Source organism: Notechis scutatus, chromosome 1 (assembly GCF_049901735.1).
Source record: "Notechis scutatus isolate UNSWTSFEM ecotype Mainland chromosome 1, rNotScu1.2, whole genome shotgun sequence".
Taxonomy (NCBI): domain Eukaryota; kingdom Metazoa; phylum Chordata; class Lepidosauria; order Squamata; family Elapidae; genus Notechis; species Notechis scutatus.
Window position 1 is genome coordinate 231,759,084 of NC_142009.1, and position 16,501 is coordinate 231,775,584.

Consider the following 16,501-nt stretch of genomic DNA (forward strand, 5'->3'; position numbering starts at 1 on the left):
CCTTCTAATGGAGGTTTATTTGATGTCATTATGGTCTATTATCAGTCTCTTAAATTCATCTTATTGCAGTGTGCATTATTTAATTAAAGTGCATGGGTGTGTTTTATATATAGCTTATTGAGAGATTTTGCTGTCTATGTATTATTTTATGGTCGCATTTTAACTTGTTTTGGGGTTTAGATTTTTATTTTGTAAGCCACCTTACAAAGATGTGCTTCTGAAATAAAGTAATATAAAAATGTGAAACTACTGGATGAATCAGATAATTTTATAAGGAAATATGTTCCTTGATTCACTAATGTGCCTCAATATCCTGGAACAAAGATTAGTCAATCTCTCTTAGGTCATTCATATTCATATGTAAATCGTGCAAATATTGTCCCAAATATTCATATGTAAATCGTGCAAATATTGTCCCAAATAATGCCAACATTAAATCGAACATTTACAATATTCAGTCATGAGTTATCAAGAACACGGCTTCCAAATAACTGCCAATGTCTTATCTCTCTGCTTCTCCCTTAGTGCTAGCCTGAAGATACTTTTAATTGCCATTTTTCAGTCAGATCTTTATAATGCATATTTATAATTTCCTTCTTATGTGTTCCAAAGGTGCTTTTTCAAAAGGCAACTTTTTCCTTGAGCTGAAGAAGCTTATTGGATGAGAAGCAAAACATCTTCAAGGAAAAACAAAGGAAGTCCAGTTGCCCTTTGAAAAAGTACCTTTGCGACAACCATGACCTGAATGACTGAGAATCTCCATAGACAGTCCTTCTCATATATTAAGAAGACAAGGGAGATTCATTTGACCAGACTTTCTAATAACTGCTTTGAGTCTTGGGTATTAAATTTTGTGTGCAATTCCAATGATTGGTTTTACACACTCTACAAACGGCAGGTTGCCAATTATTGGTTAGACTATGAAAAATATGGTAACATTTCTAACATGCATTCTCCATTTCTGGGAGGCTCTCCCAAGAATGGTATAAATTTAGCCAAAGCTTCCCAGAAAATCAGTATGACATGAGTAGGACATTACTGCAACTCAATCATAACAAATAATGTAGTCTGATAGAAAGCCAAATCCTGAATTTATATTTTCCCTGGCTTCAAAAATAATATTTTCTCTATGTGTGTTTCACAGTGTATAATAGCAAATTGGTTATTGTTTCTTTTCTCATACTTGCTTATAAATATTCTGCATTCCGGCCCTGGAAATTTACCGCTACTAATGGAACCTTGACAATTTCCGAGACAAGATGCTTGAGGGCATAGGAATAGCACTCATAAAATGTTCTCCTTGATGCCAATGTAAGTACTACATTCTTTAATTTTTAACCCACTTCAAATAGAAATATATCTATTAACTATAAGTTAGATTGATCTTCCAAGGGGAGGAAAAATTACTTGCACCTGCAAGCAACCAATTCCTCTGTAATTATAGTTTTCTTTCTTTTAAAAAAATCCATTTATTGTGTTGGAATGACATTTTTTGTAATTAAATTTCTTTGCATGTATAAATATGTATTATATTAGCATTAGTGAATATTTCCAGGTTTTTGAAAACATACAATTCTTGCCACAGAATCATTACTGTTAAATGCTGCAGTGTTTCAGTCATGTAAATATTTGTAAGGGGGGGTGGATCTGTAAAAAGGGACAAAGAAAAAAAGAATATTTAAAGGAGCATGAAAATTCCCACGTCTGTTCCACCATCTCTTTGGACTTTGATAAGACCTACCTTATCTGCTGTCATGCAGTTGGCCATTTTCATCCAGACTTGATTATCTTAATATAAGGTCACCTTTCCCTTCTATAAACCCTTTGTATTCTGCATTGTGGGCAGCAATCTCACCTGGGCCCATCCTCTTCATTGCAACCCAAATAAGTTAATCACAGATTAGAATTTTCAAGAAGGCAGAGAAAAGAAGAAACAGGAATAAGATAGATCAGGATAAAGGTGCCCTGGATGAGATGAGGAGGTGCTTCATAGGCCTGTGCAAAGCAGGCATTGCCTACTGCTAGAATTTAAACTTCACTTTAAGTTCTAGCAGGAACACAACCTGCTTTTGTGTTCAAAGAGAAGCATTAGAGGTTGGACTGATTCACCTCAACCATCTTTTTTCTTTTGGAGCGAGGAGCTTTTATGCACAGGCAGGAGATCCCCGAAGGGCAGGAGAAGCAACTGCAGGATGCATGGATGTCTCAGTCTGATAAACAAAATACGGCACCTCTTCATTTTACAAATCTGCGTCAATGTGATGTGATGATTTGATCAAATAAACTTCAAATTGAATTAGCCCATCCAAACTCTGTATTTGTTTTTTGTTTTTAATTTATAGTAGTGTATATATGTGTACTTGAACTGTCTTTTGCTCTTTGAACCAGTGAAGTGGGAGTTGATTTTATGAAGAACTACTATGACTTAAGTTGGAGATCATGAAATAGATATGAGCAGTCTGGACAGGAGCTTCTTTTAATTGCTTTAATTCCTATAAAGTCTGATGACTCAGAAAGGCAGATATGTTAACTCTTAAGATGAACTTCACCAATCTTCAGCCTTTCAGATGTTTTGAACTATATTTCCCTTTATCCAAAATTAATGTCTACGCCAGCCAACTGTTGTAATAGTTGTAGTCCACAATTTCTGGACAGTGTAAGATTATGGGACACTGAGCCATGCAGAAACTTCAGGTTCTTTAAAGTAACAACATATTTAGAATATGAAAAACATTTTATATACAGGTGGTCTTTGTTTAACAACCACTCTTTCAGTGACTATTCAAACTTACGATGGTGCTGAACAAGTGGTAGTTATGTTTTATGTTGAAAGCAGTGCCTCCACAGTCATGTGATTGCTGCTTTCAACTTTCTGTGTTGCCTTTGTACAAACTAAGTCAATGGGGAAGACAGAGGACGTTGCAAATGGTGAAGTCCTCAATTAACAACCCATGGTGATTTGCTTACCAAAGACAACCAGGGTTGTCTCCATCACAAAGCAGTACAGTCAAGTGATGCTGTGCTTTACAATTGCATCATCACCTTGTAATGGAATTCTAGCAGCCCTGGTTGCCATTAACAAAGAATTGCCTGTGTAGTGTTTTTCCCCTGTGGAACAACCCTTCTACACATTACTATTATGGAGATGCACAAGATCACATCACAGGATCCCTTCTCAATTTGCAATTCCTGGCTCAAAAGTTTCTACTCATGTCCCAAGGATATTTTTCTTCATTGCTGGCAGTTAAGATCTAGCAATGTTTTAGCGAGGTTTCACTAGGAGTCAGGATGTCCCTAACAGACATAGATTAGGTGCCAAAAAAGATGGTTCATTTTTCTTGCCTTCACGAGAGAAAGAAGTGGGAAAGCAAAACCAGTGTGGGAAGGTCAAAGTTAATCTGATTTGAAAATAAGTCTGAGGAAGAAATAGTAAGCCAACTCTTACAGGAAATTATACAGCTGTCTTATCCTAATGGGAAAGGCATCTACTTGGCTTTTTGCCTGGGTATAGACCAGGGGTGGGCAACCATGGCCCTTTTATGAATTATGGACTTCAACTCCCAGAATTCCTGAGCAAGCCATGCTAGCTCAGGAATTTTGGGAGTTGAAGTCCACAAGTCATAAAGGGGCCATAGTTGCCCACCTCTGGTATAGACTCTCCAAGACCTCCTCATCCCTCTAGGTTGGAAGATCAACTGTAATTTGGCTGAAAGTCAAGAACAAATAACTTACTATAAGAGGTGATATTTGCATCTGTCCGAAATAACTTAATGAACTGTTTCTGGTTCTGTCTCCATATTCAACATTACTGGAGCCAGTTTGGTGTAGTGATGAAGGTGCTGGCCTAGAATCTACGTGACAGGGAGTTCTATGCCTCTTTTAGACATGAAATCCTACTGGGTGAGTTTGGGCCGGTCATACTTTCTCCAAGTAGAACTCACCTTACAGTTGTAGTATGTAGAATAGTGAACAGGAATGCCCGATTTATCTGCTGCCTTGAGTAGATGAAAATACATAAAAAGTGGAATAAAAATCTAATGATAATACTAGGTAGACAAAAATGCCAAATGGAGCTTGAATACCTGTCTGACTATGTGATGAACCATAATTAACAATAAAGTTGAAGAGACAGAAGGGCTAATTCTGGCTGCACAAGATCAAGCCTAAAGAACAAATGCATACAAAGCCAGAACTGAGAAGACAGCAACAGATAGCAACTGCAGCCTCTGCAAGGAAGCAGAAGAAACAGTGGATCATCTGATTAGCTACTGCAAGAAGATGGTGCAGACCGATTATGAACAATGGCATGACAAAGTAGCAACAACGGGGCACTAGAAGATCTAAAAGAAATACCATTTGCCTGCAAGCAAGAACTGGTGGGACCATAAAATAGAAAAAATCATAGAAAATGAAGAAGATAAAGTGTTCTGGGACTTTGCAATTCAAACAGACAAGCATCTGTCATATAACAAGACACCAGATTTAACAATTGTTGATAAGAAAGACAAAAAAACCAGTCTGGATGGTGGATGTGGCAGTGCCTGGAGACAGCAGAAGAGAAGAGAAAGAACTGGAGAAGATAACAAAATACAAAGAGCTGCAAATAGAAATGGAATGACTGTGGCGAAAGCAAAGGCAGAACCAACAGTAATCGGCGCCTTGGGTGCAATCCCAAAACAACTGGAGCGTCACTTGAATACCACTTGAATTGATAAATTCACCATCAATCAATTGCAAAAAAACCAGTTTTACTCAGAAGGAACAAATTACACCCTGTGACGATACTTGTAACACCCATAAAACATCCACATCTGCCTATCCCAGGTCATTGGGAAGGACACAATAGGTGGATAAAAATGGCAAATCCAGTCTGAACATCTGGCTGACTATGTGATGAATCATAATACTATTAATAATCCAATTTTGGATTGATATAAGCAGCAGCAGAAACAGCCCCCCTCCCACTTTTTATTGCACTTTTAAGATTTGCAATTTCTAAGCACAGTAGTACCATTGTGGCAAACTACGCTAAAGAAAGTATTTTTAAAAAGAAATTTTTGGTCCAAATCTTTCCAAGGTAAATAACTCAATGGATACTGAGGTACACCAGTGGTCCCCAACCTTTTTTATGCTGCGGCCCGGTACCGGCATCAGCTGGGCGCCACGGCCCAGTACCGGCATCAGCTGGGCGCCGCCATCTTGTTTTGATGAAAAAGTGCTTCCGGTGAGCTCACCGGAAGCACTTTTTCATCAAAACAAGATGGCGGCGCCCAGCAAACCAGCGGCCCGGTAGGATTTGTTCCACGGACCGGTACCGGTCCACGGACTGGTGGTTGGGGACCCCTGAGGTACACTATCTCTTACTTTCAGGAAATCTTGCATAGAAAGAAGTAATGTGTCTCATTCTGCACATCTAAAAAAAGAGACGGAAATCATATTTAATGGTATAATTTAAAGCATTCCATCTTAAAGCAGATTGGCAAACTAACTTCTTTCCAAAGTAGAGAGCAAATGTGAACAATCCCAATGAAAACAGAACTGGCCTTGCATTTTAGCTTTTGCACCATAAACTTCTACCATCAGAAAACGAGTTCTTTAGAGAAAGAAAATAGCTTATAGGTTTTCCTGTTCTAAATGTCCACATCTTCTTCAGTGATGTTTTACATATTGTGGAGTACCTGTTAAAATGTAAACTTATACAGCAAATGTCGCTGAACTGTAGCTTTTAATGTATGAAGTGGTATAAATTGGGGTGGCAGGGTCAATTGCAACATGTTTCTGCTTGCAATACAATGTGAAAAAAATGCACAATAAGCATTGCACTTATTATGGGTCAGAAGCCCTACCCATTCTTATAGAAATCTGAACTGAATTAGACAAAAATATTTTATGCTTATATATTCTTAACCCCTTATGACTTATTTAGCTGCTTTTGAAATTGATGGACATTGTAAAGCAATTTCTAAGTATGGCAGAGGAAAGTAAACTTTTTTTAAGGGATTAAACTCTAATGAACGAGTGAATAAATAAACAAGTAAACCTTCAAGGTCAGAACTCTACTTTGTTCAAACTACATATGATTCTGCATATCATTAGCCAAAGCAACCTTGGAAGACAATCTGAGTGAGATAAAGTGATTGCGATAAAGTGCATATATTCAAAATTCCTTCTTTTCCTCATATATACAATGTTTGTACATTGTACAAACACAATCACAGAAAGGGCATTCTAGATGCAAGATTTTAATGTCCCACTCTAATTGTTCACCAGTTGATTATTTTGCTCTGCTTTTGCATGTTATTTACTGACCACACAATACAATTCTTCCTGATGGTGAGCTAATGGCTAATCTTTATGGATATTCTACTAAAGCAGAAGTGGTTGTAAATTTGGAACCAATCAGAAATCTGTATTTTAAATGCACATTTGTCAGTGCTCAAAGTACAAAGAGAGGCAACAGAATTATATTCTGTTTACTTTTCTCTGCTTCTCCCTTTGATAATGCTTTTTACAGAGTTACTGGTAGCATGAGTGGTTCAATGTTGATAGTCTTGGAATAATAACAATTTCAAATATCATTAATACTTTCCCTGCACTGTGAAGCTTTTATCTTCTCATTAAAACGGGAAAGTGCCCAGCATCTTTCTTCTTTCTATACAAGTTTCCCTTAAGATTTGTAGACTAATTGAGAATAAAGCTAGGGGAGGAAGCCCCTCCTTTATCCACATTCAAACAGGCACTTCTCCTCTTACTCTGCTTGTCCTTTTTAAACAGAGTTTCTCCATAGCAGCCTTACTGCCTGTCCTTTAAACCCTGGCTCCTGTTATATATAGTATAGTAGTCAGATCCTTGGGGACTTGAAAGACGGCAGCAATTATATTATCTCCATCAATCTTTATCACCATGTCAGTCTCCTATTCTCTCTGGAAGGTTAAGAGGTAAGTCCAGGGTTTTTTTTCCCCCTGTTCCCACCCCCTGCGGGTGAAGAAACCATCTTCTGATTTCAAGTCTGCACCGCACCCCTTACATGTTTCCGCGATGGAAGATTCGCTTTAGCAAGAATGTGTTCCTTCTTTCTACCCCAAACTGGGATGGATTAATTTTAGCTGCCTGGCCTCACCTGCCGCTCGACAGGGGAGGACACAGGCAGGACGCAAGACAAGAGCTATTCCGGGAGACTGCTAACACCTGACAGCATCAAAGGAATTTTACAGCGAGGGGGCGGGATCTAGACCACAGACTGGAAGGAAAAGGCGAGCGCCCCAGGGACTCTTGGCCTCCGTCCCTTGTTAAAACCCCCAAGAATGCGAGCTTCTAGCGATCCTCCCTGAATAGTCCGCGCCCCACAGCTTAAGGAGAACAGAAAGCCGAGGTGGTTTGCTCAGCACCCAGGGATCGCTATAAAGATCCAGAAACAGGGGGGAAAGCATCCTGTGCCACGAGCTTTAAAAAAGGACACTTTATATATATGTGTGTGTGTGTGTATCAAATATATATCAAATAAATATTTTTCTATAGAAACCTAAAAAGGAAGGAGCCAATTCCGAGAAGCCATGTGCGTGAAAGAGTACCTTGGTAGTTATCGCTGGGACCGGCAGAGGGCATGCCACTCAGCGAGGCAAAGACGGTACCGCGGCTGCAGTGCCGGCTCCGCCCCGCAGGCGAAGTCTGACCGTGCTCGAAGAAGCGCCTAGCCCGCCGCAGCGAGGAGGAGATGCGCTGCGCACGCAGACCCTTTTCTCTCCCGGGAACCGCGCACCATTTCCGAAAGCCCGCAGGGAACCGCTGCCCAGCCCTTCCTCTTGCTCGCCGGCCTTTCCATCGCCCCCCCTCCCACACCTCCTTACAATACAAAGGCGGCCAGCTACATTTCTCACCCCTCCCCCGGTGTTTCCGCCTATTTTGAAACAGGCGGCCTCGAAGCCCCCTTCTTGTCCACTCTCCCTCTGACGCTTTGCAAGAGGACTCGGACCCTGTTTTTCCTCCGGGAAAAGAAAGGAAGAGCGGGGGTCGATTCGGGCACCCTCCAGGCACTTGGTTGTTCCACAGCCGCTTCCCCACATGAGCTCGGGTCAGAAAGCCTCTTTGGCCCCTTAAGGGCAAACAGCGGGAACCAGCCACGATCTGAGGGGCTCGCCGTCCAATACCGGTGGAGTTGCCTCGGTTGAAGCGAGCGCGCGAGCGTATCTCTTGGCTGGGAGGACCCTCGGACATGAGGTGCTCTCTTAATGAAAGGAAACTAAAAGGAGAGCAAAGCGACTCCGATAAGGTGGCCTTTATCCTGGAGAGAGCCGGGCAGGGGTGGGGCAGGAAGCCCACACTCTTCTTTTGCGCACAACAATCCCTAGTGGGTTGCTACACTGTGCTGCCTCTCTCACGTATACATACACCCTGATTTGTCTCCTCCTGGAGTCTGCCGAGCAAATACCCCCCACCCCACCCCCAATACCGATTCAAATCGGCACTGGGTCGATCGCCACACAATTTGCAGCAGGCACGTCTTTCCTAAAATAGGCAGGGTGGCAGCATACGAATAAGTAGCAACTCGCCCAAGGATTGTTTCAATTTGTGACCATCCAATAGATATTGGGTTCCTCAATATGACTACTTCTCTCTCTTTTTTTAAGCAATATTTTAATTAAAAGGTATGTTTATTCTGGATTCCTTAATCTATAATAAGGAGCAATCTTGCCAACAGCTAACTGGTTTTTTGGATCCTGTAAAACATTACAGTAAAGGCATAAGTGACAATTAAACCTGTTGTCCCTAGACCACTTCGTCATAATTTGGCATGCCCTTGCTCAAGCCATTTCAGGCAACATTTATGACAATGTATGCATCCATTAAGTACATTTCTTGGCAATCATGCACAAGAAAAGGAGTGGATTTATTTTGATTCATAAATGAGGGCAACAGGTATTAATGCACATGTGACACCTTTCCCAGTAACATCCTCTAGTTCGTTCCCACATGACTGGGGAAACTTCAGGTGAATTTCTAACCACCCAGCCTTACCATTTTGTAAACATCTGGTCAGATAAGGACTAAAGTATTTTTAGAAAGTATAGCTAGCAAGGGGTTGAAACCAATACTGGTATTCTTCAACTTACAATAATGTGCTTAATGACAGTTTGAGGTTATGTTGGCACTGAAAAAAGTGACTCATGACCCATACTCAAAGAGTTACAACTATCTCCAGGGTCGTGTTATCAGGCTTTGGGCACTTGATAGTCGATTCACATTTACTATGGTTGCAGCATCCTGCAGTCGCCTGATTGTGACTTTTGCAACTGACTTCCAACAAGTAAAATCATGGGAGAAGTTAGATTTCCCTAACAACTCATTTAATGAGTGCATGATTAGCTTAATAACTGTGGTAAAAATGAGCATCCAATAAGGTTCAGTGATGATTTGCTTAACAACCATACCACTTAGCGACCAACTTTCACTTGGTCACACCACTTAGAGAGCGGGTGGATTTGGGAAGAAATTGTTTGCAGGTATGAATTGGAATAGGGGTAATCCTGAGTAATGCAAGTGAGATGCAATCTCCCTTTTGCTATGTAAGATTACATCTAAGTTCTTGATTATTTGTCCATTAATGTCACTGGTTGGTTTTTCCATGAAATGTTTGCTGTCTAGCTCAGTGACAGCAGTGCCACTGTGGCGCTGTCCATTACACATCTTCAAACTTTTCAAAAGGTTGAAAATCTGAAGCAGCTTTATGAGTAAGTTTCAGTAGTATACCTAGCATCTTCTTGTCCTTTCAATTTATTCTTCACAAAAGCAAGTCTGCCAAGAATCTAAAAGGGATGTAAACTCAATGAGATGGTCATGTCGAGCTTCCATTTTCTCCATGCAAATTACTTTCCCACTTCTACTCCTGCTTATCTACTTTTGTGTTCTTCATATGTGTTTATTCTGTGGTCAGTTTTTTTTCCACATATTGCTTTCTTCCCCTCTCCCTTTACATATTTATATAAACTATTAACTCAATTGGCTCCTCCTTCTTACCTAAATCCCACAATTCCCACAACTCTTCTTGTGATAATTCTGTAATTAATTTGCATGTAGCCTGCAACTGAGTTCACCCTTACTTGTTGCTAATGCTTCAAATAAACTCCATGCCACCACATTTTTGCAGATACTGAAGTAGTGTGAATTGAACCACATTTCCAATTGGCATACAAGTGAAGCTAAAATTAATAATACAAAGCCTTGGCATCTACAAAGACCTGAAGTTACTATATAATATTTTCTGAGAAATGCAAATATAATACTGGTAGTCCTTGGCTTAAAACCATTCATTTAGTAACTGTTCAAAGTTACAAAGCACTGAAAAAACTCACAACCGTTCCTTGCACTTTCAACCTTCACAGCATCTGCATGCTCATGTGATCAAACTTCAGGTGCTTGGTAACCAGCCTGTAATTTACCATTGTTGAAGGGTCACATGATGCCATCTGCGAACTTCCCAACTATCTTCCATTAAGCAAAGTCAATGGAGGAAACTAAATTAATTTAACGACCACTTGTTTTACCTAACAATTGTAATGATTTGCTTGACCATGGCAAACAAATGTCATAACAATGCCATAATTCACTTAACAGCCATCTTGCTTAACAAGGAAACTTCTAGTCTCAATTGTGGTTATAAGTTGAGGACTACTTGTATTCATTTCAGCCTTGACCACAGAATCTGTATGCCAGATAAAGACCTTTTAATCCCCAGTGAATTTAGCATTCTGTATTCACTTGTGACAATGCAATGACCACATTACCACAAACAAGAGGACATCCATCTGCTGTGTCAAAGATCAAATGAGGACAAATAGAATTTGGAGAAACAATTCTTTTAAGCTAGAAATTCACAATCTTTGAATAGGACTGATGTGACCTCTCCTGACATTTTATCCTCCAATTGTTGAAATGAAATATCAATTATCCCCATCCAGAATAACGAGAGGGTGAAAAATGGTACTTTTTTAATCAGTTAACAATCATCAACTGATCAATCAGATCAATTTCTTGCTTTAGAATAATTGTAATTGAACATATTTGGAGTCATCAGATGGGAGAGGCTGATCAGTTTTTAGTCTACAAATCTAGAATGGTTGTATATGACATCACACAGCCTATATCCTGCTCTCTTATTGGTGGCAGTTACATTTTATTTTCCCACATGCCCACTGAATTTGTTTCTGAATAGGTCAAGTTATCTTATATCCCTGCTGTAAGAGATCATGCCTGCAGCTCAAAACCAATAAGCAGCAAACAGGTCATAGGTATTTCCCTTTCTTTCCAGTAACCAGGCTCTGAGTATGTCTGTATAAAAGAGAGAAGGCTGTTGCACTGTATGCATTTATGACAGTGTGTGTAATTTCTATGTAACAATGGAGCAATCCATGTGGGAGAGAGAAAGAGCAATCACAACTGGATACAGACATGTACTCAGCCTCTACCACGACCCACTAGCTCATAGTCCTTTAGATTAGAAAGGTTGGCCATGCCAGTTCTTCAAGGCTTCAAATATATAATTTAGCTGTCACAACGTTAAGATTTTCAAATACATTATTTTGTATTGGATCATCTATAATATATGCTGTGAAGGCAGTTTAAACTTAATTCCTATCTATTCCTGATGGATTTTCAAGGTCACAAACAGAAATGTGTAATACATTTGGAGTACTAAATTGCAAATAATTCATGTAGAAGGATGAAGTTTGTTTCTGTTGCCCTACCAATCTTTTCCCCCCTCCCATACACTTTCTGTGCTAGTGCATTACAAACTCCATTTTCACTTGTATGTCTCTCTAGAAGAAAGTTTCACTGAAATCAATAAGATTTATGTGCAGAAAAGCCTAGAACTGGTGTACACAAAATGAGTTCTGGAATTCAGCTATCAACCAGAATTAGACTCATTAAAAACATTCAACCTAAGATTGCTTATATAACATAAGAGAATGAAATAAAAGTGGTTGGCATTAATTAAGGCACAATGCTCCTAGCGCATTGATTTCTATGCGATTGATAAGAGTGCATTGATTTCTCTGGAATACTACAATTTAAAAAACAGATTTCCTTATGTTACAACTTTTAAAGAATCTGTGTGAGGACACTTGGAATTCTGAAAGAGATGGCATACATTGTAAAATTCTGAAAGAGATGGCATTACAAACAAACCTATGGGTTAGTTAAGATATTAGTTAAGATGTGGGAAGGATCTGCAGGTAAACAGGTGGTAGAAACAACTTCAGTTTTCCACAAGATTTGAATAAATCAAGGAAGATGAACAAGCATCACTATGCTATGAAATTCCCTTGAGCACAGCTAGTGATTGTCCACAGCCACTATGCTAAGTACTGGCTATAGAGTTAATATTGGAATAATTATCTTTACTGAGAAAGATATATGCAGACTTTAGAGAGCAGAGTCTGACCTTCTTCATTGATAAAAGGAAGGAAAGAGTTACAGTTTATATGCTTACAGGCCATGTATATGAGGAGCAGAGCAAAGAGCCAATTCACCTTAATCTGATCTTCAACACAAGTTTTTTTTTTAAACCTTTAACATTAAAACTTTCTCTGCATTTCTATTTCCAGAGCAAGAGATCTTCATGGCTGTAATGGTTTGAAAATGAATTGCCAATTTAGCTACTGAAGTGCTACAATCTGTAGAAATAGGAATATACCACACACAAAAAACTACTTGAGACAACACAAGCTAACTTAACATACTTTTCTAAATTGTGTAGTACAACTGTGAAAAATAAACTGGCAGGAAAATGTGAAAATACATCTCCATGTTCTATTCTTCAGCAGGCTCCCTTCTGACTTGGCTCAGTACAGAGTTTTGACTTCTCTATTTTCCAAAAGAACAGGGGGAAAAAATGAATTTAGAGGCCTACAAAAGCTGAGCTGAGACTGGTAAGAAAAGAACAGCTGTTCTGAATAGAAAATTATACACATAACACTAGCTATTAATGATGAATACCATAAAGGATGGTTCCAGGGTGTTCTTTCTGCTTCCACCTGAATAAAAGTAAAAGCAAGTCTGGAACATTCAGATCGAAGTATATACAATATAATTATTTTGTGTTAATGGTTGCCATAGGATATTGCCAAGGATGATTATGGATTACATTTTTTTCAATGACAGCATAAGAATAGCCTTGCTGGAACAAACTAAGTTTTATCACACTTCCAAGTAGCGACCAAATCTGATACATCTGGCAAATACTGTATGTAGCAGCAGACAGGAAGCCAAGAGTATCCATTCCATCTAATCAAGTTGTTGCTTTTTCAAACAGCTGTGGTATATATATTTTTCCTCTATTCATACATTCGTAATTCCATCAACTCACTACAAGCGTATATGTATATTTTCCCCTGTAGCCTGTCTTACCATTACAACAATCTACAGATGTAAACCAGGCCAGTGATTTCATCACTAGGGATTCATAGCATCACCCAGTCATTCTTGTGCTAATGTTAAAAGTAAGGAGCACAGGCTTTGTTGATCTTCTTGTTGATGGCTGCGTAGTGATAACCTCTAATGAAGTGTCCTTTGAGATTATTGTAACCCAAGGAAATTCATAATTCAGACTCAGGTTCTAGCTCTGTTCTCTTCAATTTGACACACTGATCACCTCACTCTGGCATGCCCATCCACTCGAAGGGCACCCACGTCATGAAAGGAAACAAACTTTTTTTGGCAATTCAGTAAGTCACTGTGAAATCATATGTAGTCTGCCCTTGCAGATTTTGTTGTGAAATACTAGAAGAAGCATAAACTTGCAAGATACCCTTTGATTTTTCACAGGCTGATCTGTTATCATAAATCCCAAGTTTCAGCATTGGGGAGAGAAGCCTTACACTCCTTTCTGTTTTGAAGGCCACATAAAGAAACCACTAATGACCCTATCAATGGGTGAAACTTCCTTTAGTTTCGGATTTTTACACACACATTGATAGCAGGAGCAGCCCACCTTCAGGACTTTCCATACTTTTGGTGCCACTTTTAATTGGGATCTAATCTTTCTCTTTGACTATAGAGGCAGCGATTTGGCTGGAGCAGTACCCCCAAATTAAAACGGGGGAGGGGGAGGGGAGGTAGGATTAAATGTAAGTATGATTTGCAATTCCTCCAAATTAAGCTCACCGACACTGCCTGCTAACAGCAGGGCAGCGGTGGTCGCTACATTCCTGGAAAAGCAAGCATTCAAGCATCTCAGGGACACACACACACACCGTGTCGCTTGGAAAAAACAAGAGCTGCGGCCAGCCAGAAGCCTGTCTCGGACCAGGAGGAGAAAAGGCGAGGCGAGGGTGCTCGGGTCAAGCACTCGCGCTAGGAAGCAGGCGGCCGCGATCTGGGTCATACTTTCGCCCAGGAATACAGTGGCAGGTGCCGCCTCCTCCTCCGCGGCTTGGATTCTTAAGAAAGGGCAGCGGGTTCTTAAGAAAAGAAGCGGCGGCCGGAGAAAGTCTTCTCCCTCAAGCTATGGGCCGGGAGAAACTCCGTAAAGTCTAGGCAAGGCAAGGCGGCGGCGGGCGGGACGGCGACCTGGCGTAGGGCCTGACCGCGTAGGCGGGGAGCCCAAAGGGAGCACAACTAGGGAGAGGGAAGTCGGGGCACGACGCGCGGCTGGGTGGCCTCTTTCCCCCACCCCACCCACCCCTTCTCCTCAGTTCTAAACTCCGGCGGCAGCGACAGCTTCACTTGCCAGTCTCCGGAAGGCAAGGCGGTTATGGAGCCGGCTGGGCTCCGCCTCCCTAGGCGGCCCTGCTCTTCTCCCCCCCCAGTTCCCGCCGAGGCAGTCCACTCCAACCCTGCGCCCAGCGCGCCCTCGCCACGTCCTCCAAGCAGGTCGCCGCCGAATTCGCTGCCCGCCGCCACCCGCCCCGCCTCGCCGCAGCTACGAGACGCCGCCGAGCCGACCCCCTTCTCCTCCTCGCCGCCGCCGCCGCCTCCTTAGCGAAGTGCTGGAGCCCTCCCCTCCCCTCCTCAGGCTCCCCGCCCAATCAGCCGCGGGAGTCTTCCTCCTCCTTCAGGTGCACGGAGCGGCGCCACGACCTCCGCCTCCCTTCTTCCCCTCGCGCTCTTCTCTCTTCCCAGTCCCTCCGTACAAAGGCGGCAGCTCCCCGGCCCGCGCCGTCTGCGGCAAGTGCTCGGCGCTGCCCCGGGGAGTGGGGGCTGGGGGGACCGTCGGTCCCGGCCCGGCCCGATCGCCGCGCTAGCTAAGCTAGTTCGTCCGGCGAGGTCGAGGGGCGCGCCGCTTCTTACCTTTGGCTGCGTCTGGGTCGAGGAACATTTTCTCCTCGGCGTGCGGCCAGCCCTCGGGCTCCTCCAGACGAAGTAAATCCCTCCGCTGTGGGTGTGCGAGGTGGCGGCGAGGCGGGATGCTTTCTCGCTTAACGGAAAGCTCCGAGCCGTCTTCTCGGCGGCAAGCCCATCAGGCGCTGCACGGCAGCGAGGAAGGGGAGAAGCCACAGGCTGCAGGCGGCCCCGGAGTGACCTCCACAAACAGGTTGGCGTCCCAGGCGGCGGACTGCTGGGAAAGAGCGGGAACCGGCATGAGGAGGCTGGGTGAATGGACGGAAGCGCCTTGGAGGCTGGGGCTCGCTGACTGATTCTCCTCCTCCACCCAGGAATACACCAAGCCTCCGGAGCCCTTCCCTTCCCCTCCCCTCGATGTGTGTGAGGGTGTGTACGTGTGTGTGTGAGAGAGAGAGAGAGAGCACGCGCGCGCGCGCCCCAAGCCTCCTCGCAGGCGTCCGGTTGCTGCTCGCTGCTGGTGGGAGAGGAAATTGCAAGGCAGAGCGAGGGAAAGATGCGGCCCGGAGCAGCGCGAGAGTTTGATGCTCCTTTGGCTTACTCGCTCGTCCTCCCGAGGGGGCGGCGGCGGCTTTCACTCTTCGGCTAACCTGGCGGCTTTGCACCTGAGCGTTTAAATCTCTCCTCCCTTCCCTTCCCTTCCCACCCACCCCCGGTCTGCCGACGGCAGCAGTGAAAGAAGTCCCGAGAGTTGCCCAAAGTGCACCGCGAGCTTCACACGTTAGAAGGGGCTCTGCCTGGGGGGAAAGGGGGGGGCTCCTGTACGCGTAGTGCCATTAAAAAGGCCCCAAGCAAAGAGCATCGAGACAGAAAAGGCGGCTCGGAGAGGGTTCTATCCAGCTAGTAATTGGCACGGGTGGGAGCCTCTTCCCCCCCATCCTCCCGCGTGTTACTAAAACTCGAAAACTTACTAAAGAGGGGGAGTGGGGTGACACAAAACCGAACACCATCCTGTTCCAAGAGCAGGTGCCTCGGCAGCTAGCGAACTTTACAACCTCGCACCTGCAAAGGGAGCTCTTTTCGTCCCCATTACTTTTTTTTTTTTTTAAACGAGGATTTTTGTAGTCTGTTCCGTCGCCTTCAAGCATTTTTGTAGCCTGTTCCGATTCCCTCGAGCATTGTTCACGGCCCCGAGTGATCTACTATCCTTCTCGAGGTTTTAACG

General features: G+C 42.8%; 1 protein-coding gene across 6 annotated transcripts in view; it reads right to left on the reverse strand.

Annotated features, from left to right (window-relative positions):
• Positions 1-15,751, reverse strand: part of SYT7 (synaptotagmin 7) — a 294,001-nt gene extending 278,250 nt beyond the window's left edge. For 2 of the 6 annotated variants that reach the window (XM_087950626.1, XM_087950624.1), the window contains exon 1: positions 15,286-15,750. In XM_087950626.1, coding sequence (XP_087806752.1) covers positions 15,286-15,313 — 28 coding nt within the window. In that variant the 5' untranslated portion in view covers positions 15,314-15,750. Of the gene's footprint in view, positions 1-15,285 lie in introns of all 6 variants that reach the window. The other 4 variants (XM_026682555.2, XM_087950627.1, XM_087950629.1 and 1 more) reach the window with 4 other exon arrangements.
• Positions 15,752-16,501: the final 750 nt, after the last annotated feature.